This window comes from Carassius auratus, linkage group LG44F (assembly GCF_003368295.1).
Source record: "Carassius auratus strain Wakin linkage group LG44F, ASM336829v1, whole genome shotgun sequence".
NCBI lineage: Eukaryota > Metazoa > Chordata > Actinopteri > Cypriniformes > Cyprinidae > Carassius > Carassius auratus.
The window spans coordinates 5,327,331-5,354,189 of NC_039298.1; the positions used below are offsets into that span (position 1 = coordinate 5,327,331).

General features: G+C 34.3%; 3 protein-coding genes across 6 annotated transcripts in view; 1 reads left to right on the top strand and 2 right to left on the bottom strand.

The window, feature by feature from the left end:
• LOC113068389 (polyhomeotic-like protein 2) overlaps positions 1 to 2,716 on the bottom strand; it is a 30,878-nt gene extending 28,162 nt beyond the window's left edge. For all 3 annotated transcript variants that reach the window (XM_026241149.1, XM_026241148.1, XM_026241145.1), the window contains exon 1: positions 2,620 to 2,716. The gene's annotated coding sequence lies outside the window, so the exon portion shown is untranslated. The remainder of the gene's footprint in view (positions 1 to 2,619) is intronic.
• A 4,694-nt stretch (positions 2,717 to 7,410) lies between these two features.
• LOC113068391 (solute carrier family 2, facilitated glucose transporter member 1-like) lies at positions 7,411 to 24,116 on the top strand. 2 transcript variants are annotated; one of them, XM_026241153.1, is made up of 10 exons: positions 7,411 to 7,529; positions 19,240 to 19,335; positions 20,388 to 20,548; positions 20,642 to 20,882; positions 21,014 to 21,176; positions 21,250 to 21,437; positions 22,114 to 22,218; positions 22,316 to 22,417; positions 22,507 to 22,710; positions 22,794 to 24,116. In XM_026241153.1, exons 1-10 carry the CDS (start codon positions 7,458 to 7,460, stop codon positions 22,980 to 22,982), a joined length of 1,521 nt encoding a protein of 506 aa, XP_026096938.1. In that variant the 5' UTR covers positions 7,411 to 7,457; the 3' UTR covers positions 22,983 to 24,116. The 2 variants fall into 2 exon arrangements, with proteins under 2 accessions (XP_026096938.1, XP_026096939.1); XM_026241154.1 differs by lacking the exon at positions 7,411 to 7,529 and adding an exon at positions 17,205 to 17,424.
• Positions 8,852 to 13,877, bottom strand: LOC113068392 (zinc-alpha-2-glycoprotein-like). Its single transcript, XM_026241156.1, has 6 exons — positions 13,666 to 13,877; positions 10,989 to 11,034; positions 10,545 to 10,796; positions 9,591 to 9,863; positions 9,174 to 9,431; positions 8,852 to 9,054 (listed from the first exon to the last, which is right to left on the bottom strand). Exons 1-6 carry the CDS (start codon positions 13,705 to 13,707, stop codon positions 8,915 to 8,917), a joined length of 1,011 nt encoding a protein of 336 aa, XP_026096941.1. The 5' UTR covers positions 13,708 to 13,877; the 3' UTR covers positions 8,852 to 8,914.
• Positions 24,117 to 26,859: the final 2,743 nt, after the last annotated feature.

The window sequence follows — 26,859 nt, forward strand, 5'->3', positions numbered from 1 at the left end:
ATTTCTCTAAAGCATTCAATTTCTTTAGAAAGAGTATGAGACTCATATTTTGAAGCACACTCTCAATTGACTTGAGTGTTTCCAGATCTCCAGAGAAAAACAATACTAGAAGTTGCAATGAAATGGAAGCATCGACAGATCTTTTCTTCTGTATTGTGACATATATCTGTGTGTAGCAGATTATCAAAAAAGTAAAACATGTAGGCCGGTAACTTGGTACTATGCCTGTTGTTAATTGTATTTTATTTGAGAAAGCTGTAATTTTCACTGGAATTTGAGTTATGACAGTTTGATCAAAAATTTGAAATTCAAAAAAGAGAGAGAGAGAGAGAGAGAGAGAGAGAGAGAGAGAGAGAGAGAGAGAGAGAGAGAGAGAAGGTAAAAATACATGCATGAATTGTTCATAATAACATCTATAACATACATTAATGGAATAGTTCACCTAAAAAAAATGAAGCTCTTTTATCATTTACTCACCCTCAAGTTGTTCCAAAGCTGCATGAATTTCTTTCTTCTGTTGAACACAAAAGAAGATATTTTGAAGAATATCTTCTTTTGTGTTCTGCAGAAGTCAGTCATACAGGTTTGGATTACCTTGAGGGTGAGTAAATGATAGAAGACAGACAGGAAAGTAAATGGTTGAAATGGTGAACTATAGATATGGTGATTTTTCATTTTAACATTAAACACTTCTGTAAATATTCTCTAAATACTTCCAAAAAAGCAACTCAATCTGCAATTGCCCACATTTATATGTACATTAAAGAGAAAAAATCATTTATATTAATGAACAAGGCAGCACTAATAAACATCTACCTATATATATATTTTTTTTTTTTCCTAACTGCATTAAAGGCATTTTTTATGAACTTTATGAACTTGAGTGCACTCAAGTATCCAATCACTTAATCCAATATCTGTTTCTTTCACAGAAAATATCAGGCCTTGAGAGAGAATAATAAAGGAAAAACCTTGCAAGAGTGCTAATTTCATTCTATCTCTTCTCTTTTGACTACAGAAGCTTCTTGCACTTCTCAACAAGCCCCTCATTTCCTGGTACTTTAAGGGGGACCGGAGCTGTGTCCCTCCGGTTTGATTAATTATTAGAGTGACCTGAGGGTGAGGGTGAACTACTCCAGCCCATTGTGAGGCCCATGACACAGGAAAGGCAAGTGTAAAACATGAGGGTCTTACCCCAGCTACTGTACAGAAGTGACCTGCCCACTGGCGCTTTGAGAGCAACAACGGTAACACTTCACAGTAAGGTTCCATTAGTTAATGTTAGTTAACGTATTAACTAAGATGAACAATGAGCAACACATTGATTACAATATTTATTCATCTTTATTAACGTTAGTTCATGCTAATTCACAGTGCTTTAATTAATGATAGTGAATGTTAAAGTTAAAATTATAGCTATGATTAATAAATGCTAGAAGTATTGTTCATGCTTAGTTTGTTAACTAAAGTAGATAACTAATTAACTTTATTGTAAAGTTTTTTTCAACAAGGTTTGCTTGATTCATCTGTGAAAACCTAGAAGTAGGCCACCTTAGTACTTACACAACTCACAACGTGAAATGATGAAATAAACGATTGCTTCCTCCACTCTACAGCACAGTTGCACAATAAACCATAGCATATCATTCTATAAAACACATATCACATATAAAGCTACCACACAACAGTTAACTATTAAAAGTGCCCAGATGTTCAGTGTCAAATTTATAAGATGACACTGGCGAGATTACACGTTGTTTACAGAGCACTGGGTAATAAAAAGATTGCAGATGGTCTTGTTATTTGAGAGCCGATGGGTTGATGAACTGTATCAGCACTAGCTGTCAGTCAGTCAGTCTACTAGTGTAACACTCCCCTGACCGGGAACGCATTGTCTCTATGTAGTCTTACGAGAGGTCTAAAAGCTTCTTGTTTAGATGTGTGCTAAGCAAATTCATCGTGCATCCTTAAAACATTGCAAATGATGTGACACATATCCACATAAATCACTCACCTTCAGATTGAGCAGAAATACTACAGTCAAAAAAGTGTCTTATTGATAATATTGAGTAATCAGCTTGACACATAAAAGGGATAATTCACCCAAATATGTGCTCGCACTCAAGACATTCTGAAGAATGTTTCAACATCAAAGTCAGTGGGGTCCAAAACAACACTGGACCCCACTGACTTTAACTGTATGGACTATTCAACATGATTATGAAAGAAACTCATACAGGAGGGCGGGTAGATAATGACAGAATGTTATTTTTGGGTGAAGTATGATTTGAAAGGAGGGTCTCGAGTTCCTCAAGCCCACCTAGATAATATCTATCAGCCTGTGCCGCTTTCTCTGATGTTGTGAACCGTAATGAAAGCAGTGCAGACATGTGGTGGAATTCTCCAAAGTAAACAGCTTTCATTGTGCCGAGACGGACATGCACAGGCATACGCTCATTGATGCACTCTATTTAACATGCAGACCACACATACTGTTGATATAAGACACTAAGCTTAAAGAGACATATATAAATATATATAGGGCTTCCTGAACAAGTGGCATTTACAGTCACATATGAAGCCAGAAACAACAGCACATCTTAATAAAGCTTTACGTACCCTCAACACAGGCCTCGTCTCAACTTCAGTCGCTTGTTCCCTTCCTGATATCCTACACCATGTCTGAGGTCTGCTCTGTCCGACAGGCACAGACTACACCAAGCACAGAGGAGGAGAAAAAAAATACAGCATGAATTAGCATTCCTAAAGCAATCATGTGACTTCAAAACACCAATAGGCTGCACTGGATTCAGTATGATCCACCTCTAGCTCCTCCCTTCTCACTTCTCATTCCGCTCTCTTATAGAAACCCTTTGACAGGATTGTGATACATGTGGTCTGTTGATGAACCTATTTTGGCTATCAAACCCTGAAAATCAGATGCTCACTATGCATAATGCTACAAACGTACAATATATAGAATAGTATAGAATAATAGTATATTTAAAAGACCACATTTTGGGTTGTAAATACTGTAATATGTGAACGAAATGATGTCACAAAGAGGGTTTAAATGCAAAACGTGTGAATAAACTTTCTTTTTGCTATGGAAATTCTAATATTGAGAATCAGACCCTCAGTTTGCATATTGAAAGTAAATATATGCAATCTAGAGAAGAGTACATTGTAATAACATTAAAAAAATCAAACATTTATTGTGTTCTTTGTGAATGAAAATGCAAAAACTGATTCACAAAGAGGGTGGAAATGCAAATAGTGTGAAGCAGAAATGCATGTCTCTAGTCAGAGATGCTGTGAGAAAGCGGTTCAGCCTCTGTGGGGAGAAGAGGGAGGAATTGTAGTCTAACAACAGCGTGTTAATGTCCTGTCTGCAGGTGTGCACTTTTTTCTTCCATCTTATCAAGTCTCTGTGTCTCATTAGAGCCGATGGGGGGTGGAAGCCTACAACACACCTCTGTTGCTTGACCATGACTTTTACGAGCCCACCTCCACAAAGAGCATTAAACAGCAATCGTGGTTGGATGCTGAACACCTCAAGTACGTGATTGCACTGGTCTCGCTCAAGGGGGATTCAAACAGTAGGTTTTTTCGGTTTTTTTCGGTATAAAAGCCATTTAGTGATGGGAGGTGTAATAGTGTGGGACACACAGGTGCATAAGCAGCATTGGCATAATTAAACAGGTCAGAGGACAGCCAGGAGAATGAAGGGGGTGATTGTGCTATTTTCTGCTCTGATAATAAGTTCCTTATGCTTCTGTTATGTCTGTATGTGTGTGTGTGTGTGTGTGTGTGTGTGAGTGTGTGTGTGTGTGAGAGAGAGAGAGAGAGAAGATCGTTTTCCCGTAATGAGCCTGCAGTGTTTTATGTTTTAGAAGAGGTGAGAGCAATTTAAACCAGGGAAATATATCAGTGTTTTTAACTTGGATAACATAAATTACCTGTTTTATTTGTCATTGTAGCAAAATAAACAACTGGGATATTGAAAAATATTTGCTCACCTTAATTTTATTTCTAGGTTTACCCTGTCATATATAAATATTACATTTTTCCACCCAGTATTTGAATTTGAATAACATTTTTAATTCAAATGTATTTGCATAGTAATTTGAACAACATATGGTTTCAAAGCAGCTATAATATAAGAGAAACCAGAAAATAGAGTTGTTCAGTGTGCAAACTACAGGTGACAGCTGTAATAAAACGTAAATGAAACGTACTGTATATGTATACTTAATTTTTGCAAAAATTTTAGAATTGCATTCTCTTGCCCTAGAGTCCAGTTTGAAAACCTTAGTTTTATAAATGTTTTTCAAAGGCCTAAGGTATCAAATTTTGATATGCATATCTCATGGTTTTTCAGAAAATGTATGCATGGATAATGAAGAAAACCTATCTATCTATCTATCTATAGATGGCACAGATACTCAGAAGACTCAGAAATTTAGTTGTGCTGATTACCAATAGCATAAGCTCACTCAAATTAAAGTGGTACCGTTTTGTATCATTTTATTCTAATAGATGTCACTGATGCTATAGGCTATATTAAAGAGCGTAAGCCAATGCAGTAGCCTGAATCCACTTTATACGGCTGAAATGAAGCAACATGAAAGGCGCTGACATCACTGCTGTCACCACACAGGCACATTCCTTCTCAAAATTACAGACAAAGGCACTGATAGATGATTGGTAATTTTCACCGGAATTCACCCAACCAGCCAAGACAGTGAAGTTTCACAATGTTGAAAGATTCCTTCAAGATAACAGTGAAGGAAGCATTAACTTGAGATGCGGTTGAGTCACACATCTGTGTATCCGATTAATGAGAACATCCCATTTCAGTTCCCAGAAAAGGAAAGACTGACACTAGATTAGCAGGATCCATCACACTTATGACAAAGCTGTTGTTGAGGTGAAAAAGAGCTCACCCCCATTCAGCGCTGTTCCTTATCAGCAGTAGCCTAAATGCCCCAGCATCACTGTAATTGCCCCCATATACACAAGACATCCACCCCTTTCCCATCCATCTCCCTTGTGTTGAGCTGTAAATCACTCACCTCCTCTGAATGGGGGCAGACTGCTGCCTGTCCATCCACACACAGGCCATGAACAGCCTACTGCCATTTCTCATCCCTAGAGACAGACATTCACATTTGTAATAGTAGGACTTATATTTTATTTATTTATTTTATCAACTAATATCGTTCATGGTTTAATATGGTGCAGTGGCTTTTACTATTTATCTGTGGTTAGTGCTGGCAGTTTGGCATGCACTGGCGAAAAAAGAAAATACCTTTTCATCTCCTGCAGTGAACACCACAAAGGTTCAGAGGTCATGATTAATGTTTACATGACATCACACACAATTACCGCCACCATGATCCATTATTCAAGGCTTTCCCTCTGAAATATTAATGATAAGTACAGAAATGTCCCTGAGGTATTTGCTCTACTTCTTTAGAATCATTTTTTTGAATAATGCAAATATACACTGTATAGAAAGTAATAAGTGAGTAGAATTCACATTTTGAAAGCCGTCCAACAGACACAGTATATACTGTAAATACAGAAAATAGACCTTCAACCTTAGTATTTTACTGCTGCCATCCTCTGGCGAGTTGGTGAAAGTTCACGTCAATGTACAGGATGTTAGATGCATGTCTGCTCATATTACTGTATTTAGCCTTTATGGATATTTAGATGTGTATTTAGAATGAAGGAATATTTCACAAATTACTCTTTACATACCCCTTTTAAAAATAAAAGTTTATTTCAGAGTAGGGATGGCCTGCCATTATATTTGGTTTATATTTAGTTTCTTTACACTCAGTCAGGTTTTCACTCAGAAGTTTAATTTTATTTATGTGACAGACCCCCAAAGTATTCTGCCAGTAGAATATAATAATCTTTTGATTTTAGAAAATAAATTGCAGCATTAATGTCATTAAGTATAATTCTAGGTTATTTTATTTCATTATAATTTTATATAACAATTATATATATATTTTTTAATTATCTATTTATTTTAGTGAAAAGTATTTGTGTTTGTTAGTTTTCTTTATTTTTTAATTTGCCATTAAAAAGTTAAGTGTCTGAGCTTTTTTTTTAAAACAAAAACAAATGAACACTATTATTCATCAAGGATGCATTTAATCGATCAAAAGTGAAAGTAAAGACATTTATAATGTTAAAACTTTCCTATAATATTTCTATACAAATAAACGTTGTTCTTTTGAACTTTCTGTTATTTAAAGAATTCTGAAAAATATATCACAGTTGCCCCAAAATATTAAGCAGCACAATCATTTCCAAAGTTTATAATAAAAAATACTTATTTATTAATGTATGAAATCATCATATTGAATGATTTCTGAAGGATCATGTGACATTCAAGTATTTGAGTACTTCACTAATGGTAGTAGTAGTAGTGCTGAAAATTCTGCTATGCCAATACAGTAATAAATTAAATTTTAAAGTAAATTAAAATTCATTATTATTCGTATTATTATTATAGTCATGTCCAAACTGTTGAATGGTACCGTATTTTGACATATGCATTACATTATGTAGTGTTTTTGTCATGAATCTGGTCTAGGAACTTCCGTTCATTTGTCACCAGAGGTCACCCGCTCACCACATGGACTCTTGCACCACACCCACTGTTTCTACTTCCACCCGGACTACAGTTCCCATCATCCATTGCACTGATTACACGCACACAGCCAAATGCACTGATTACACACAGCAGCTGAGAGCAATCACACATTCACTATATAAGGCCGAACATACACTGTGCATTTAGCTAATTTGATTCCAATTGTGTCCCATCAGTCTCTGTCTTTAAATAGTGTTCTTGGTTCGATGTCCACTGTCCACCATGTGCATTTGATTAAATATTCTACTACCACATTCTCCTGTATCTTTTCATTCCTTCTTCGAGCAAAGTGTGACATCTACATTTTTTTCTTCCAGTGTAGTGTACTTAATGTCTTTGTTGTCATGGTAAACGGTGATCAGGGGTGTAACTAAGTTAGCAACTTTGTTGGATGCAATGCAATTTCCCATTGCCAACCAACATTGCTAACAGGTTAGTTACCATGGTTTTGGGAAACGCACCCCAGAACACACAAGGTTCAGAAACTTCCAGTAGCTTGATTGAATTAGACAGTACTGTATGTGTATAGGAATAATGTGTAATGTAAGTCTGAACAATGAGTAAACCTTTCCGTTTGATTTGTTCAAATGGTGGTCAAAAGCTGATGCCATGGATATGTTAGTTGCTGAATGAGGCATCAGGTGATGAGAAGCATGTAATGGGGGTGTTTTTATGTATGTGTTGAATGAGATGTGGGTTGTGGTTTGTGTTTTCCTTTGTGCTGGAGAAGCAGACAGCTGCTTCTCATTCTGCGTTCTGGTCTCTCTTTTTCTCTCTCATCAGCATGACCACCACAGACAAGACCAAACTTAACCAAACCACCAGCCTGATTAGGCCAAGGGATGACAGCAAACAGGTAAGTCTCATTTTCAGCATCTCGGTATTTTGATGAAAAGCTAATTTAATTATGAACATTTTGATTCCGAACTGTTTGCATAAAACATGAATAATAATTATGTTCTAATGGTTTATATAAACATTTATTTATTTAGATATATTTTCGTTGTATACTGAATTATACAGAGGCCTCAAAAAGTAAGACAGATAAAAATGAACAAAGTTCATTTTCAATTCCAGATACTGTACACAGCAAAATCCCTAGTGTTGGTTAATGAGATAATTAAGTGATTAATTAAGTGATGATTGAACATTATTGAAGATGCCTGATGTTAACAAGCAGAATCACCAAATGAGAAAAAAAAAATCTAAGTCAACATTTAAGATTTTTTTTGGTTATTGTAATTGTGTTATAACAGCCAGACAACCCTGAGGAAAAGTGATAATGTGGTGTTGATTATGCTTTGAAATAATCATCATGTAGAGACTGGAATTACTGAGGTTTTTTTTTTATTATTATTAATTATGCCAACACTGTGAACAATATCAGATCTGGCATTTCTGGCAGTTTTTAAAACCTACTTAGACCAAAAACTATAAAAAAAAATCTTTATAACTTAGACACGGATATCAAGTATCAGCGTGAGAATCACAACAACGGTGACCATCAAAAAAGGTCCAAAATGATATATAAAAGCATAAACAAATTATTCCCACAGATGCATTTGAACATTTGTAATGTGTTTAACTCTGCAGAGAACCTGATTAGGGCAGGGTTTCCCCTTCCATTTGTGTTGAGTGTGCTGAAGTGGTCAGGATGGAAGTGGTGCTTGAGGTCAGATTATTAGATGGGACTGCATGTGCCTCGTAGCTCTCAAATGATACTCCCAGCCCAGCCAGTTATCATAATATTTCCATGCAGTTCTCAATTCTGTGGTCTTTGGTTGAAACATGATCAGTGCTTGGCATCACACATCGATTAATGTTCACATTTCTATTCCAGATGATATCAAATCACACAATCTAAACCCTTTCATACATATTCTTTTATGTGCAAGAGTAGTGACACTGCAGTTAATGGAACTAATTTGACTTGCTTCAGTCACACAATTCTAGCTAATAAGATCTAATTTCCCTATTTTACAAATATCCACATCAAAGTAGTAAAACAAATTTTAAGAAAGACAGTCAACATGAATCTCACTTATTTAACATAAAATGACAATAAACTAACATATAATAAATTAATAACCAAAATACAATAATTTATAAATATAAAGTTTATCATATAAATACCATGTTTATTTATAGGAGTTTTATACTGCAAGCCTTTACGGGGACAGTGAAAAAAAATATAATATTTAGAAAATAATATATTATTTTAAAATAAAATGTACAATTATATTACAAATATGCATTTCTTTTCCAAATTACACGCTTCAATATGAAACACATAAGAACTACTATTAGTGTAAGCACTGCGATAAGTCCTGCAATAAAACCAATGTGCAAAGAAGTTTTATCAGTCATACCTGAGGAAGCATCTGTTGGGAAAGCAAGAAACAGCAAGTCATACTGATGTCAATCATGTCATAAGCAAGCTGCATGCTTATTATATATATATATATATATATATATAGGAATTTTTGTGATCTATTCTTACCCCATGTAAGGACCATTGGTTCTTGAAGACTGCTGTGCTTTATTTGACAGGAGTAGTTGTGTGTAGGATCAGATAACAGAATTATCACCTGAATTTGGTATGTTTGGTCATGATTTGGCAGGGAGCCTGTTGATATCCCATCTAAGACTGGCTGTCCATTAACCATCCACTCTACAGTGATATCTTTAGGGTAAAATCCCGTCACCACACAGTTTAGAGCTCCAGCGCGCTTATGACTGATCACAGCTTCAGGGCGAACTGTAAGCGCAGGTGAAACAAGCAATAAAAAAGATTACAAAAATATATTAAGCTGAATACAATGTTTTTTTTCATCAAGCTGTATATAACCTGGTTGGAAGCATGAATAACTATAAACAACAACACTGGATACATTTAAAGATACACAAACACACTTGCCTTTCTGATCAAGTGTTGTTCTACTGTGTTCATAGAACTTCTTGAGTCGAGGAACACAATCACGATGAATGTATATGAGATTATTGTGATTCCAGAGCTCAAACCTGTCTAGAATGTTCTTAATGTCCAGATCCTGTGGCAAATATGAGTACCATTGGGGGCTGTCCATATCCATCGAGAGACTATACTCTCCATCGGCTGAAAAATGATACAGTCCACTTGACGTTCCATTATGGCTCAGCTGACAGCCATACATTAACTGCAAGAGAGGACCTAATAATACAAAATCATCGTTTAATTAGAACTGGAACCATTTTTAAGAATCCTTTTCATTCCTAAAATGACTAATTTGAAGGAATAATTTGTTGCAACGTTGCAGAATATTGGGCTTTATTAAAAATGCAGACAACAGCTATTGTGATTCTGAGCATAGTAACTCTCTAGTGCCCATTACTGGGTTGAATATTTGCAGTTATTAAATCTACTATGCAGAAGCTGACAAATTAGACGACACTGGGTTTCCAACTGTTTTATAACTGTGAGCCTAAACAGTTATTTTATTTCTGCAATCAAACCCAACTAAAAGTTAAAAATTTACCATTGAATATTTGGAAGGTTATACAAGTTAAAGCTCTTTTTACTTTCTTATAATAGATAAACAAGTGACTTTGACTTTGTTTGTATAATCATAGTTGTGAGACACTTTCTTCAACATACATTTCTGTCCTCATTTTCCTTACATAATCATTTTGTAATTTTATTAATAAAAAGTGTTTCAAGAAATTAAATGAGTAAAATTGCTTATTTAATCCCAAAAGATATCAGATCAGATTGGTGCGGTCTCAAAAGGCCACGACACCACCTATTTAGTATATCAAGTATTCGTGTATTTATTTAACACTGGTTGAAAGTTTTAGACAAGTTGTAGTACCAGAAAGAGACTCCCAGACCTACCATTCAACCCCAAGGTTAAATTTGCATATCTTGAAAACAGGTTGAAATATCCCGTTTTAAAGTTTGTGCAATCCCTGAGATCTCTCCAGACAGTGGACAGAGATTCCAGTGGGCCGAAGGGATGTGAAAATGCATCAGAGGTGCTGTCATAAGTAAACACTCTGTAATCATCAAGCATGCCATATGAGGAGTATTTAGGTAGATATTGATGACTGGGAGCAAATGTCACATATATGATCAAACTGTGATGTCCTGTGGGGAAAAAACAGACAAGAAAAAAATTATACATTGCTCATGTGAGAAGTATTTTATAAATTCTTTGCAGTGCTTATGAACTTTTGTGAAGCTTTGAATAGTGCTGATTATCTCTCACTGATTGCTTAATCAGAAATGTAACATGGACACTTGCAATTAGTGAAAAGGAAAGGACATTTGGCAACCCACCGGAGTATTCAGCATGCAAAGCCACCAGGGAGGACAGCAACAAGAACTGTAATAATATTCAGGAAAATGTGTAAACAGAATGAATAGAATGTAAATATATTTGTTCTACTCAGACACCTACAGTAGCTCTACCCTACAGTAGATCTACCACCAGCACCTTAGTTCTTATTAACAATTAGCCACTAGAAAATTATATTGAAAATTAATATAGTACTGTTGAAGTGTTCATCTTGTTGGTAGGCTGATTGTTCGTACATTATAATCATTTATTTTTTCTTCTAAGATGAAGCTAATAATATACAGCCTAACATTAAAACAGGCTAAATTTAAGCTCAAATCAATGTCATTATGTCCATGTATTTATTTAATTGGTAAGTAGCCAAAGAGAAACAAACCATCAAGATTAAACATTTAAGAATAAACTTCAAAAAAAATCTAAATCTATAATAACGGAAAGGTGACAAATTTTTTTTGGGGAAAAAAATTGATAATATAAGATAAGATCTAAATGTTAGACCCCATCATTATTTACGGCAGGTAGGTTTGCACAGATGCTGTCAGTGTCATTTGATCTGTTGTTCAGATATGGGAATAAGCTAGCAAGTTCCACACAGCACAGTAGCTTATAAATCTGATGACATTTAGTCTGCTATATGCCTTCTTATATATGCTAATACAAAACAATACATTTTATCCGGTGTTTTAGTGGATTTGCAAAAAGGCTACATGATATTACATTATTTAGGTAACTTAAGTTGCCAAACCTGTTTTGCTTGTGTTGACATCGTGTCAGAACATCCAGTGATACTGCAATACAGATACTTTTGTTTTCGACGCTCCAGTTTACGAAACACAAACTGCAACTTTACGTTATTTGGTAAATAACGTGAGAGACTATAGACTGTATAATCAGCATATACACTATAACAAGTCTATCCTGAGATGTTGCATTGGTACAAAGTGTTATTAGCAAGCAACCAGCGTCAGCTTTTGCTAAAATCGTATTGGTCAAACGCTCTGGTTTTCATGACATCATGGCTTTACTGTCAACAACGATACTCAAGATACTTTGATAATTGACGATTTATGTTCCTTTTGTAAAAATGAAAGAGATTTGTTCTTTGAATGTTAAATTGTCCAAAACTTTTGAATGGAATTGGCAACATTTATTTTTTATTTAAGATAGGGTAACTACATTTTTACATTAAGGATATTATTGTGTACTATGAAAACAAAACGAGCAAAGGGTCTTGAATACATTGTTAATTTATTTATACTGCTGTCAAAATTTTATAAGCAAACATTTTTTTTATTCATCCCCTTTGTTTATGTTGTTTATTGTTGAATTGAATCGTTTTATGTCTTCTTTGAAATTGTAAACAAACAAAACAATTTATTAAGTATTATGATAGTATTTTCAGATCCCCATTACCACTTAGACTATTATTTCTATGCTTTGTTCAGTATTTGTTTCTCCTTTCAATTAAATAAAACAAAGACTACTGTGTTGAATTCATATTTTTCCATTAGTATTTTTTTATTTTACATTTACATTTAGTCATTTAGCAGATGCTTTTATCCAAAGCGAATTACAGATGAGGACAACGGTATCAAAAGCAACAAAAGAGCAATGATATGTGCTATGACAAGCAGTTAGCTTAATGCAGTACACTAAGCAAGGTTTTTTAAATCATATAATAAATAAAAAGAAAATGAAAAAAAGATTGATTAGGAAAAGAATACAGCAAGAAAGTGTTAGAGGCCTTTTTTATTTTATTTTTTATTGTATAATAAATTAAAAGAAAACAAAGAGATAGAATACAAAAAGATTAGAGAAGCTATTTAATAATTAATTTAGCTGCATCAAGTGACAGTTCCATGGGCTCATATTAAAAGGTCAATTTAAGTAATAAGAAAATAAAATAATAAAAGGTTTGACATTTAAGCTCTCAAATATTTGAAAAACAGCTTTGCCAAAAATCATTTTATGTAACATTTTGATTATATGTATGTACAGGAGTCTGTGCCACATGCAATCTTGTCTTTAATGTTTAACTGGAATCTGCAAATAAAATAATAATAATAATAATAATGCTTCTCACCGTACTTTCAAACAAAACCTACAAAACCGATATTATCTTGTTTGGTGTTACTGACTATACGTATTTCATGTGGCTTTGGTTACACAAGAAATGATGACAAATTCGGCTGTATAAATAAGGCAAAATTACTTTGCATCATTGCGCAAAAAAGGAAGTTCTGTTCTAGGACATTTCAGAGTAATCATGTGATTAGCCTACTGCTCAAGTGAAAATAGAGAAATCAGCTCTGATGACACAATACTTGATTACTATTAATAATCTCTGTTACAACTATTTAAGGTATTTAGTACCGGAGAATTGTGTGAGAATTGTTTCTTCATTTAAAAGCAGCGTTTTATTTTACCATGAAAAAAAGAAAAAACCTAGACTTTGATTCTGTAGACTACTAACTACCCACTCCAACAAATTCTTAGCAGTACACATTCCAGTTCACCAGAGGGCAGAATTACACAGTGCTAAGTAAGTACAGTCACCTAACATTACCTACTTAGTCTACTGTCTTTTATGTGACTGAGTTAGTCAAAGGAAGACTTAAGTATATTATGATGTGAGTTTAATTTAGCCTTTGTGCTTACCAAGAGGAAGTTATTCACCAGGATCGTGGGGAGTCCTGACATCTCTGAGTCCAGTTTTTGTTGTCGTTTTGTTCTCTATTCACTCTATACAAATATTATTCTTTGTGAATAAGAGGCTGAAGCTCAGTGGATAGACTGGAGAGACACTCAATGTACCAATAGATGGGCAGACGTAATCTGTCCATTGCAGCATACTTCCTCTGTCAAACGTTCCCACCCACCGAGGAAAAAAAAAAACGGTTGGTGGAACTTTTACTTAACATCTTTTAAATGCAATGAAAATGCACTTATTCATTTTATGCATAATTTGCTTTAGATGATTTTATGTAATCCTAGCATATATGTATGGAAGCCTGTTTCCGCCACAGTTGAGAAAAGTATGATTATGTAGGCTAAGTCATAGTACTGAGAAACTTTCTCATAATTATCACTTAGTATCTCATTATTAGACGTTATTAGATGTCAATGCTGCTGACGTGTTTTCTGGTGCGCCCAATAACAAAGATAACACGTCAGCAGCCTCGTGAACGCGCTCACAACAGACCCGGAAGAGAAGACAATGCTGAATAAAGTTGTAACTTTTGTTACTTTTGGACCAAAATTTATTTTTAATGCTACAACAAATTCTAACTGACCCTCTGATGTCACATGGACTACTTTGAAGATGTCTTTATTACCTTTCTGGACATGGACAGTATATATACATTTTCAATAGAGGGACTGAAAGCTCTCGGACTAAACCTAAATCTTAAACTGTGTTCTGAAGATGAACGGAGGTCTTACGGGTTGGGAACGACACGAGGGTGAGTTATTAATGACATAATTTTCATTTTTGGGTGAACTAACCCTTTAAGGAACGCTGAAGAAAGCCTGTTCTCTGCATTTCCAAGAGACAAGGCTATTCTTCAACAGCCTAATGTTGTATTTGTACTGGTTAAAAAGCCAGTGCAGCCCTAAATGAACGGCCAGAATGATCCTGCTCATATTCAAACCACTCTCTCTCTCTCTCTCTCTCTCCCCCCAGAACAGTTTTTATTAGAATTAATTTTATATAATTACCTTATTAAATCTTTCTGTTGTTTTTGTCAAATATTTGGAGGTGGGTGCTTCACACTGGTGGTGGTTGAGGAGATTCCCCCTTCTATGTTAAGTGCTTTGAGTGACCAGAACAGCGCTATATATTAAATTAAATGAATTATTATTAGGAATAGAAATTATTATAGAGAGCATTTAAAATTATTTACATAGGCTTTTTAATGCTGATCATGGACTGTATGTGTCTTTACACAAAAAATAGCTACATAATGTAAATAGCCTAGAAATGAAAACACAGGAACTCATTAGTGAATCAAGCTGCAATATCATGACAAAATCATTTTTATTATTGCTCTGGATGTTGTAATAATTATTATCAATTTTGATTAATAGAATGTTTTTTTTTTTCAGGGGAGCAGCTTTGACATTTTGTTGTACAACATAAACTGCTCTCACTCACACCCCAAACATTCATATGTATTAACATGGAAAAATAAACAACTGTTTCAAATTTTGTGTTTTCTGCATTGGTTTATCTCCCGTACTGACCAGAATACAAGACAACCCCCACTTTTCTTAGATAGGCTACCTTTTGAAAAAAGGCTTTTTGAAAACCAAATCTATTTTTTTTCTCTCTTTCTCCTCAAAACACATAATTTTTTTCTTCAATTATTTTCATATTGCATATTGCATCTCTTTCCTGTTGCATCTCTTTCCTGTTTTAATTTTTGTTTTGAAAGTATGGTAAATGCTGGTAACATTTACCAACAATAATCAATAAAAATAAAAATATACACTTTTTGATATACCATATATACCAAATAACAGGTAGCCCATTTGACCTGTTAAATGTCACCCCGGCCCGTATACGGGATGCCTACGTTGACTATACTATATTACAATCAAATCTAATCTAATCTTGACAAACTATATATCGTTGGAAAGGTCTAAGACTCCCAAATATATATTTTACCAATATTTTTTGTTAATCTTTATGTAGGAAAAGTAATAGATGAATTTATGACAAGAGTGCACCCTCAGAAATCTACATTACAAAAGGAGCTTTGACCTTTGTTTAAAAAAAAAGACTTCCTCGTTGCCTTTTTCTCTATCACATTTTAGAAATCATCAGAAGTTATAAATCACTTGAAAACATAAAATCTCAAAATTCATCCTTCAAAACCCATTTTAAAATCAGACATTGCATTACGATGTAAATGGCACATCAAAATCATGTTACAAAATGTTTTCAGTCATGAATTATAAAAATTTAGGTCTGTATCATGCACATTCAAGTCTATCTTCAAAAATGTGAGTGACAGTTAACAGGTTAAATTATATCACATTTAGTCCATCCATCTCATAGTATCCTATACCAGAATTTTATTAACAGTAGAAGTAAAATCTTATTGTAGTCTTCAAATGTGGGTCCTTTCATATGTTTCAAAATCACTTACAGAGAAAGTTTGGTCCCATCGGGCTAATGAAAGTCACGACTCATGCCGCTGTAAGCGTTTTCTTTTTTTTTTTTTTAACTCAATCTTTACAACACACATTAAATTAAGTATTTCATTCACAATCGGTTTACGCGTTTTTTGCGCCAGCTTATTGCTGTGGTTGTATTATTGGCTTATAGATATGTCAAAGTCTGGACCCTGAATATAAGACGACCGCGTTTTTTCAGATGTAGGCCTACTAGGCTATTTCCAAGAAAAAAAGACATCATCTTATATTCGGAACAAAACAGTAATTTTTTACTGTAGAACAAAATGTGAAGCATTGTCAAGTTTTTCCCATTATTTTACTCATTTATTGAATAAAATATAGGAAAATCTTGAGGGAAGCGGTCCAGAATTAGTCTTTATTAGATTTTGTCATCACAACTAAACCACTCTATTTACATCAAATGTGTATCTTGTGCTGAGATTGATTCAGAGGATTATATATATATATATATATATATATATATATATATATATATATATATATATATATATATATATATATATATATATATATATATATATATATATATATATATATTATGGTAGCCTATTATACATATCATTTGTATTATTATAAATCTGTTAGCCTATATCACTTATGCTATGTTATTCTACTCGTTTTTTATATTATTAAGAAGAAAACGGAAAGCAATGAAACAATTTAATATAATTTAATGTACATTCAATTTACATTAGGCTACATTTATATGTCACGATTACATTACATTAATATTAGAATTGTAAACTGAAAAATGCCAACGAAATCAACAAGTGAGACAAGTGTGAGCGTTCACAATTTCTTAATCACTAAATAACTTGAAGACCAGTTATTTTTAACTGCACGTAGATCACAAAAGCTCTGAAATAGGTTGATAAATGTAACGTTATCGTGTTTTTATAAAAAAAAAAAAAAAACCCGCAGCTGGCATTTCTTGCCCTCACAAACATGGCGGACGCGTTGACGTATCGCAGCAACGGCTCAAAGCGGTCAGTGAGTTTATAATAAGCTCTTTACTCCACTGATAACAGTTCTCTGACTAACAGAAGACATGAAGGCGTCTTTCAATATGACAAGTTGGATGATACATTGTGGATTTTAAATTGTAATATATTCGCGCTTTGGGGTTTTAGGACTGCAGTTTTACACCACAACGAAAAGAAGAAAATTATTCTTATACACTTTATTTTTTTATCTGCCACCATGGAGTCTAATAAAAAGGTAAAGTTAAATATTGCCTTCCTTATAACACTAGTGTAGTGATGTTTTTCCAATATGGTAGGCTATCCGAGGAAAATAATTAGATGAAAAGCAAATCCTATTTTTGTCTCCAGCAATAAAGATGTCATCAGATTTAATCCCTTAAGTAATGGAAATGCGTAGGAAAGCCTTCTAATAAGACCTCTCAAACCACAGCCTAGGAGAAACAGACCCTTTCTGACATTGATATAAGACTCATTCATCTGGCTTTCCAGGAAAAGTGATGAAAGTACTTTGAACTAGATTCATGTTTATGCATATGCATTATAATAAACGAATTCTTTTTTTTTTTTTTTTTTGCTTATTATAGCCTAACTGTGCTAAAGGGAATTAGAAGACCAGTGCTCTTAAATGGTTTTTATTAAGATTTAAAGAAAAAGAGCTGCTGTATCGCCTTTGAAGTCTAAACACCTTTGATTCAGTGGCTTGGTTGGCCTTGCATTGGTTATTTTCTATATGTTTATTTTAACAGGAATGTTACGCTTCTAAGGTCTTGATGATAATTTTACTCCGTGAACATTGGTAAATGCACATCCATTTATTTATTTTATTTTTTTATGCATGCATTTTTATTGCAACTGCAATTTATTTCATTTATTAATCTATGGTTACATAATATTTAACAAGCTTCAAGTGTTACTTGTAAACACGAGGGCTGCAGTCTGTGGTCGAGTCAGAACTGTACCGAGCCTGACAGCCAGGGGACGCAATTGTCCAACAGTAAACCTGCCATAACCGTTATTTTCTAATACAAGGAATATTTGTTAAAACTCAGCGTTTCTGCAGTAGGCAGGGGACAGATAAAAAACACTACAAGGCTACTTGATGTAAACCTTCTTACGCTTGAGAATAACTATTGTTTTCTATGTATGACAGGTAGAAGGTTGGATTCCCAGAAAAATATTCAGGCCTATGTTCCTTTTAAAGTGTTATTTAGAATGCTTAGGGGCACATATAAAATCACAAGCCGAATTGTATATTGTTAATCCGACCCTTCGTGCTGGAGCTCACGATGAAGTCGTTTTCTTTGAGCATTGTTATATAAAGTCCTGTGGTTGGAGGGTTTCCCTCATTCAGCATCTTACATGTTGCTGCTTTTTGGGTCTTCAATTCTGTGGAATAAACCATTGTTTTTATGTAGGTTAGAAATTTTTTTTTTAAATAATTTGAAAAATTTTTTTTTTTTTAAACAAACAGCAAAGCTGTGAAAGGAATTGAAGGGCCATATTAATTTGACTATTGTTGTACACCGACTGAGTGAAAAATTACACAATTATGAATATCTATATATCAAGTCTATATGGAAGCCTAAATAAATAAATAATAAAGCTCATTATAACTTTGTATTACACTATTCAGACTTTTTTTTCTCACAGTTCTGAATACATGCAAATCTAAATTTATATCTTACAAATCTGACTTTTTTTCTCCAGAATTCCAAGTTTACATTTCACAATCTGTATTTTGTTTCTGCCACAGAATATATATATATATATATATATATATTCATCATCCATCTTCACTGGTCCTCTAACTCAGTAGGTGGCATTGTCACTAAAAACCTAGGGTCCTAGAAATGCAGTCCTAGGATTGCAGTCCTGAAAATGCAGCCTCCAGTTTTGCAGGCAGATGCTTCTCTGAGTTGTTTGTTGATCTCAAAGTACAAATATATATATATATTGTTCCATATAATTCAGAAGGATAAAATTGTTAATTTGCGAACCGAATTAAAATATTTCTTTATAGTTGAACTGAAATGCTCTTCTTCTTTTACAGCAGTTGACTCTACAGCTGCTGATGGCTGCTGGGACTGCTGTGATCGGCTCCCTGCAGTTTGGCTACAACACAGGAGTCATCAATGCCCCTCAGAAGGTGAACAATTTTAAACGTGTAACTACAGACATGGCACATCATTTGTCATAAGCACTTAAGTATCAGCATATGGATATTTGGGTATTTTCACCCATATTAACTTTTACAGTATTGTTGCTGTTTGTATGTTAGTGTTATTATTTAATACATTTAATTTTAGACTAGCTGTATACTGTATGCTCTATTAAGCTTCCTTCCACCATAGCCTATTAAGACATGCTGATTTAACACGTGCAGAGCATTCTAATAATAGACCAGCACTACTTCAGTAGTAGGCAAATAGATTTCTCTTTTACATTTATGTTTATGTGCAAGTAATAAAACATGATTAGATTTGCCTTTTTTTTCCCGCCATGAACAATGAATGACTAAATGACTTTGACCTCTCAATACACATCAAGTAAGGGTTGTGGGTAAATCCCACATACACTTGAATTAACTCTATATAGAGTGGAAATCATGTGGCATGGTTTGGCTAGTCATTTAATGGGATAAATAGAAAAAATCTAAAGTCTAGGACAGGTAATGACATCATTACTGTGAAGTAATACAGTGATATTAAGATTATTAGTACACTGTAAAAAAAAATTCTGACCTCTCCAACTCAAATGTTTCTATTGACTGATCACATCTAAATCTTTCAATTTGTCAAATTGAATTAGTTATTGAAATATATAAATTCAAACTTTTGAATGGTATTTAGTTCACATATTCAGTGTAATAGCATGCAGGACATTTTAGGAGTGAAGAGGTTTAAATATTCTTTTGTCTGCTTTATTTTTACTTGTTTCATTTTTCTTGTGGAAGAAAGTTTTAAGTTTCAACAATAAGCCTGTTTAATCTAGATCATAAGCCTGTTTTTGCAGTTTTGTATGTTTGATGATTAACTTAATCAAGCAGCTTCTTATGAAGTCCGTTCTGACGCTCCTCTGCTGAATTTAATGTAGAACTGCTGGAGCAAATGACTGTTGACTGAAGTCTGAAGTTGCTATGTCAAATAAAAAATCTGAATTTATTTAATAATGGAAATAGAATGATTTTTTCATGCATAGATCATCGAGACTTTCTACAATGAGACGTGGCATAAGAGGTATTCAGAGTACATGCTGTCGAGCACACTAACTACACTCTGGTCTGTATCGGTGGCCATCTTCTCAGTAGGTGGCATTTTCGGCTCCTTCTCAGTTGGGCTGTTTGTAAACCGCTTTGGCAGGTAACTTGACTATTCAGCCAGAACTTTACAAATACTTTACCTTTATCCTGAATTCACTTGTCTTTAAACGTTCTCTTTCTGATCATTTAACAGGAGGAACTCAATGCTCATTGTTAATGTTCTGGCCTTCATAGCTGCTGCATTAATGGGCTTTTCCAAGCTGGCTGAATCCTGGGAGTTGCTTATTATTGGACGCTTCATAGTGGGCCTTTACTCTGGCCTGTCCACAGGCTTTGTACCAATGTATGTTGGAGAAATTGCCCCAACTTCATTACGTGGGGCACTGGGCACACTTCATCAGCTTGGCATTGTCATTGGCATCCTCATAGCACAGGTTAATTAAATTGTTTCTTTTATTTTAAGAACACTTTTAGCAATCATCGAAACCTTTACATTTTATAGATAGATAGGACCTTTGTGTTTTTTGTGTACTTCATTTGGAAACAATCCTGCTTTGTCCCCTAGATTTTTGGTATGAAAGAAATCATGGGAAACCCAACAATGTGGCCCTTCCTACTTGGCTTTACTTTCATCCCAGCCTTATTCCAGTGTGCCCTGCTCCCCTTCTGCCCTGAGAGCCCACGCTACCTCCTCATCAACCAGAACGAAGAGGAAAAAGCCAAGACTGGTCAGTTTTTAATACTCAACTTAAGATGTTTCCTAGGTTTTCTCCAGCCAGCCTAACTAACTGATTTCCACAGTGCTGAAGAAGCTCCGTGGCACTGATGACGTGGCTGCAGACATGCAGGAGATGAGGGATGAGAGCATGCAGATGATGAGGGAGAAGAAGGTCACCATCCCTGAGCTGTTTCGCTCATCACTCTATCGCCCGCCCATCTTCATTGCCATCATGCTGCAACTCTCCCAGCAGCTCTCTGGTATCAATGCTGTACGTTTTCTTGTCTATTTATTTATCTAGGATTTATCAGTAGTTCCATCTACGGTATCTACCTTTTCAACCAAATTCTATTGCTTGTTGTATTAGAAATACCAGCTACTGAAAAATGATTAATGTGTTAACCAATGTGCCAGTTAATGCAAAAAAAAAAAAAAAAAAAAATAAAAAATACACATATATATATATATATATATATATATATAATATGTAATATGTCACAATTTTACTGTTTTTACTGTATTTTTTCATAAAACAATTACAGTAAGATACTTTGTTTCATCGTAATCCAAACTTTTGACCAACATCATTTCTAAGTAATGCTATACTACTACAAAAAATTATGTTTTAAATTATGCTTTATGGTTTTATTAAAAAAAAATTAATTCAAGGATACATGCATACTTGCATCCATAAGAAAGCATTTGTTTGATCTTCAGAAATAGGATAAACTGTGTATCAAATAGCTGTAGAGGCAAGAGTGATCGGATGAAAATTAATCTTTGTTTGTTCATGTACAACTAATTTGTCCCAGCTAATATAAATAATATAGCTAATTACAGTGCTAGTTAGTTGGCCATTGGTGCACCTATTAATGTTCATCTATAGCTGTCAAGTCTCTACATTTACAGTGATTTGCATGATAAGTGCTTGATATTGTGTTTTTCAGGTTTTTTATTTCTCCACTGGTATATTTGAGAAAGCAGGGGTGTCTGAGCCGGTCTATGCCACCATTGGTGCTGGAGTTGTTAACACAGCATTCACAGTTGTGTCTGTAAGTCAGTAAAAACTTGTTTCCTTGTGATTTTGGCCTTTGTTGAGTCTCATGACAGTTTTATGGTTGAAAATCATTATATGCCTCTCTAATTTAGCTGTTCATAGTGGAGCGAGCTGGTCGAAGATCATTACATCTCATAGGGCTGATGGGAATGGCTGTGTCTTCTGTTCTCATGACCATAGCTATGGCACTACTAGTATGTATATGCTTACATTGATGTACTATATTTCTGATAATGTGTACACTGGTGTTTAATAGTGTTTATTCGCTAACTGTCCTTTGCAGGATCAAGTGCAATGGATGTCGTATGTCAGCATCGTAGCCATCTTCAGTTTTGTGGCATTTTTCGAGATCGGACCAGGCCCAATCCCATGGTTCATTGTGGCAGAACTCTTCAGTCAAGGTCCCCGGCCTTCTGCCATCGCTGTTGCTGGTTTCTCCAACTGGTTTGCTAACTTTTTGGTGGGAATGTGTTTCCAGTATGTTGAGGTACGGAAACATGAACACGGTTAAAGTCTTTCTTTTCTCATTGCTCTCAATTTTTTTTAAATACTCAGTTTCTCTGCTCATAGGAACTGACAGGCCCGTACGTTTTCATCATCTTCACTATCTTCCTGCTGATATTCTTCGTCTTCACCTACTTCAAAGTTCCTGAGACTAAAGGCCGGACATTTGAAGAGATCTCTGCAAGCTTCCGCTCAGGGGCAGAGAAATATTCCCAAGATGATCTGAACACACTGGGGGCAGATTCCCAGTTCTGAGAGCACTACGTCACGTTTATACAGTAATGTAATAAACTAATCAATTGAGTGTCCTCAGCTATAGCATGGTGGATATGTTCAAAATTGCAAACTACTATATTACTTCTAATAGGAATTCAGTAGGTTATGCAATGTTTACTATGCACTTGTGTTGTCACGATACTGGATTTTCTAACTTTATGATACCTTGAAAAATATCAATATTCAAAAACATTTTTTGATACCATGGGGAAAAACTGCATAAGATTTTAGATTTTTAAGATAAATATGACAACCCTAGAACATGACAATTAGGTATATTCTTGCATTAATGAAAACTTCCTTAGGTGGTAAAACACTGGAGACAAGCTAATGGATTTGCAAATGTTCACTTCTTTTTTGTCATGAGAAGTATTATTTTTGGCATTTTACAGTATTACCCAGAATAGGGTGGTGTGAGCATTATGGAGTGCTATAAACACGTCAAGTCAAGTCAGTTTTATTTATATAGCGCTTTAAACAAAACAGATTGTGTCAAAGCCGGCAAGGACTGCATCAGTGACAGAATGTAGAAACAACCTGAGAAACCGAGACGTTTCCTATACATTGAGGTTTCATATCCAATCATATTTTGACCTCCAGTAAATTAACTCAACTAATAAATTTGTTATCCTATGCAATATATATATATATTTATTTATTTAAGATTTGTGCATAATGTTTAATGTGTGTGTGATGAGGAGAATTTAGTATTGTTCATTTGTCAGAACTGCAATAATTGTTGACATCCTGTCTATTTATTTCACATATTGCTAAGAATTATGAATGAAACAGGCTTCTAATATTTCTTATGTAAAGATATATTTATATTTGTTTTAGTGTTTTCAATTAACATGGCATAGATTGACACAGAGCCATTCATCCAAAGGATGTAAATATATTCAGGTTTACTAAAGCAAATTGTTTTAATAGATGTGCTTATTATTTAGAATTTTTTTTTTAAAATCTTTCTAAAAGATGAGATATGGTTTTGTTTGGTATGTCAAAGAAATTGTATTAGAAATCCAAGAAAAAATGTGCCAAGACATGTCCTTGCTGGGTATGCTACTTTTTTTCTAAATATTAAATTTTTAGTTGGAAATAAATCATACAAACAAAACTGCAACAGAGTGTCATTCTTGTTAATTTTCTGTTTTGATCAGTGCTTAGCAGAAATGTCACAGAAAGGTGTTTAAAATGCATAAAGACACAATTATGCTCGACCAAAAGATGGCAGCATTTCTCACTGCAATAGTACTGGCTTTCGATTGTGGAATGTGCAAGAAACATTTGGTTCTTCAAAGGAACTGATTTGGAGAATGTTAACATTACATCACTTGCACCAAATGATCTTCTGCACTCAGTGGGATGCCATCAGAATGAGAGTTCAAACAGCTGATTAAAACATCACAGAATAAATTGTGAGTGCATTTTGCAGCAAATTTACATTTTTGGATGAACCATTCCTTAAATGTACAACCCATAATGCAGGAAAGCATCTCAACAGAGATCCTCTATCTTGTGATGGAAGAAAACGTGTATTTGGACCTTCTGTACAGTTTAGGGGCCAGTCTGCCGATTGCCAGCAAAATCCTATTAATGTAATGGACAGAGACAAAACCATCGGGTGTCTTGTGATTTTGTCATAAAGCGACAGATTGCAGCATCCTGCCAGTATAATGATGGGATGTCAACAATTTTATTGGGAACTAAATATTACATTATAAAATCCAACAGTTATGAACGTACTGTGAATTTCCTCAGGGATGAAAAAATCATTTAAAAACAGAAAAACTACTGTCCATTCTATGCCATATTAAAGACAAAACAAAGCATAAAAATGCAGACACTACAGATGGAATGCTGACATAGTGTACATAACCTGAATGGATTTTTCCAAATAAAATAAAAAAAACATGAAGAAGAAATCCATTAGTTTGCATGCTGTGCAGTCATGCAGACACAGTCTACTGAAGAGATTATTAATTGCTTTTTCTCTCCAGCTCCTGTTCTCATTTTCAGCTCCACTCCATTTAAAATCAGAGCATCGTAGCCAAACTCCCACCACATTACAGTTTCATAGCACCGGAAAATATTTTCTCAACCCTTTTAAGATTATAGAGGAACAAGCAAACAAAATCCACTAATTTACTTTAAGTAAAGGCTATGCCTTGAGGCAGAACTAGGCCACAGAATGTATTGCATTGTGTATAATGAATCTAGTGAGTGAGAGAGTTGCAGTATGACTTCGATTCACAGTCCGCTAATTAAATTTACTCCTCAGTTGGATGTACAGCTCAAGACATGGTCCTACTTTTAATGAGAGCCTGATCTTTTCACACCGATCTATCCTATAACAAACAGACAGACAGACAGACAGACAGACAGACTATAGTACCTAAGAGAGAACCGTGAATTGCATTTTGCTTTATATTACAGCATTCTCTCAATTTCAACTTTTGCTTCAATGTATAAGTTTTATGTATTTTTTATTTATGATTTTGTGAATTAACTATTCATAGTTCAATGTATTCTGTCTAAACATGTACAGACATCTTCAGTACATACACTGAAATATTTATTTGGTTTAAAATGACATTCTTTTACATCTTTTATTTAGCCTTTTATATCATAATTAATATTCACATGCATATTTTAATCATTTTAGCTGAAATTATTTACAGAACCTTTCATATTTTTGTTTGTTATACCACTCCCTTAATTGAGAATTAGGATAATATATATACATACCTGGCATCTGTCAATGTGGAAAAATAAAGTGTGAAAAATAAATACAAATATTTTTATTAATACTAGTATGCTGCTGTGTACTTTATTAATATGAATTAACCAATTTAACTTTGTTACTGACTGGCATAATGAGAGATGTAATGCTGGATTTAAGTGCTAGTGATCTGAATGATAGACATTACAGGGCTTTTTTGTTTAAGTGCTTTTCTACAAATATCCTTCAGCCATGTGAAATTCCCAGAAGCCACTGCAGATCACACTTCATGTAATGCCAGAATGAGATCGCTTCTTGATTCAGATAAATAATATCATATGACATCTACTGATCTTCATGTGATCTTCAAGGTGAATTTATTGAAATGAAATGTGTAATTATGAAAAATGTTTTTTAAGGGTGTTGAATTCATATTTTTTTAGTCTGAAGATTGGAGTGGTTTGATACATTGGTGCTTATAGCATTATTCAAATTTGAATACAAATCTCAAGTGCAAATACTATACTGTGAGTCAAACAAGATTAAAATTGCTTTGTATAGGCACCATGGCTGACTTGAAACAGATCAATGGTGTTTTTATAGATACTTTATTCAATCTCTCAGAAAGAATATAAATGTAAATTATTCAGATAAATTGTTAAAATCAGATTGCAGCCATGACTTAAATATAAACAGCTATCTTTTTGATCATTTTTCTCTAGAGCTATATTTGCATATGAGGGTGGCTGATTGCATCTTCACAGAGCTGGTGGGGCACATGGATGATGCACTTTCTCTTGACCAGATGCCTTTTTAGTTGTTCTTTATAAAGAGACCAATGCCAGATTCCAGAGATATGTTTTTGGGTGAGCATGCACGTATGTGGTTGAGCATTTAAATATTTCATGGTGTTTTCAATATTTATGAAACCGCAAGAACAGTGTGTGCTTCCCGCTCTCAATTTCAGCTAAAGGAATTCATGCCTATTTGCTTTTATGCAATCGTTGTCTCTATTCACTGTGTGAATTTATTCTCTATATGATTTCACCCTATAACAACAAAAGGCATATTGAACATTACAGGAATCCAAAAACGTTGTAGTGTGGAAAATTTAAAACATGCTTAAATAACTGA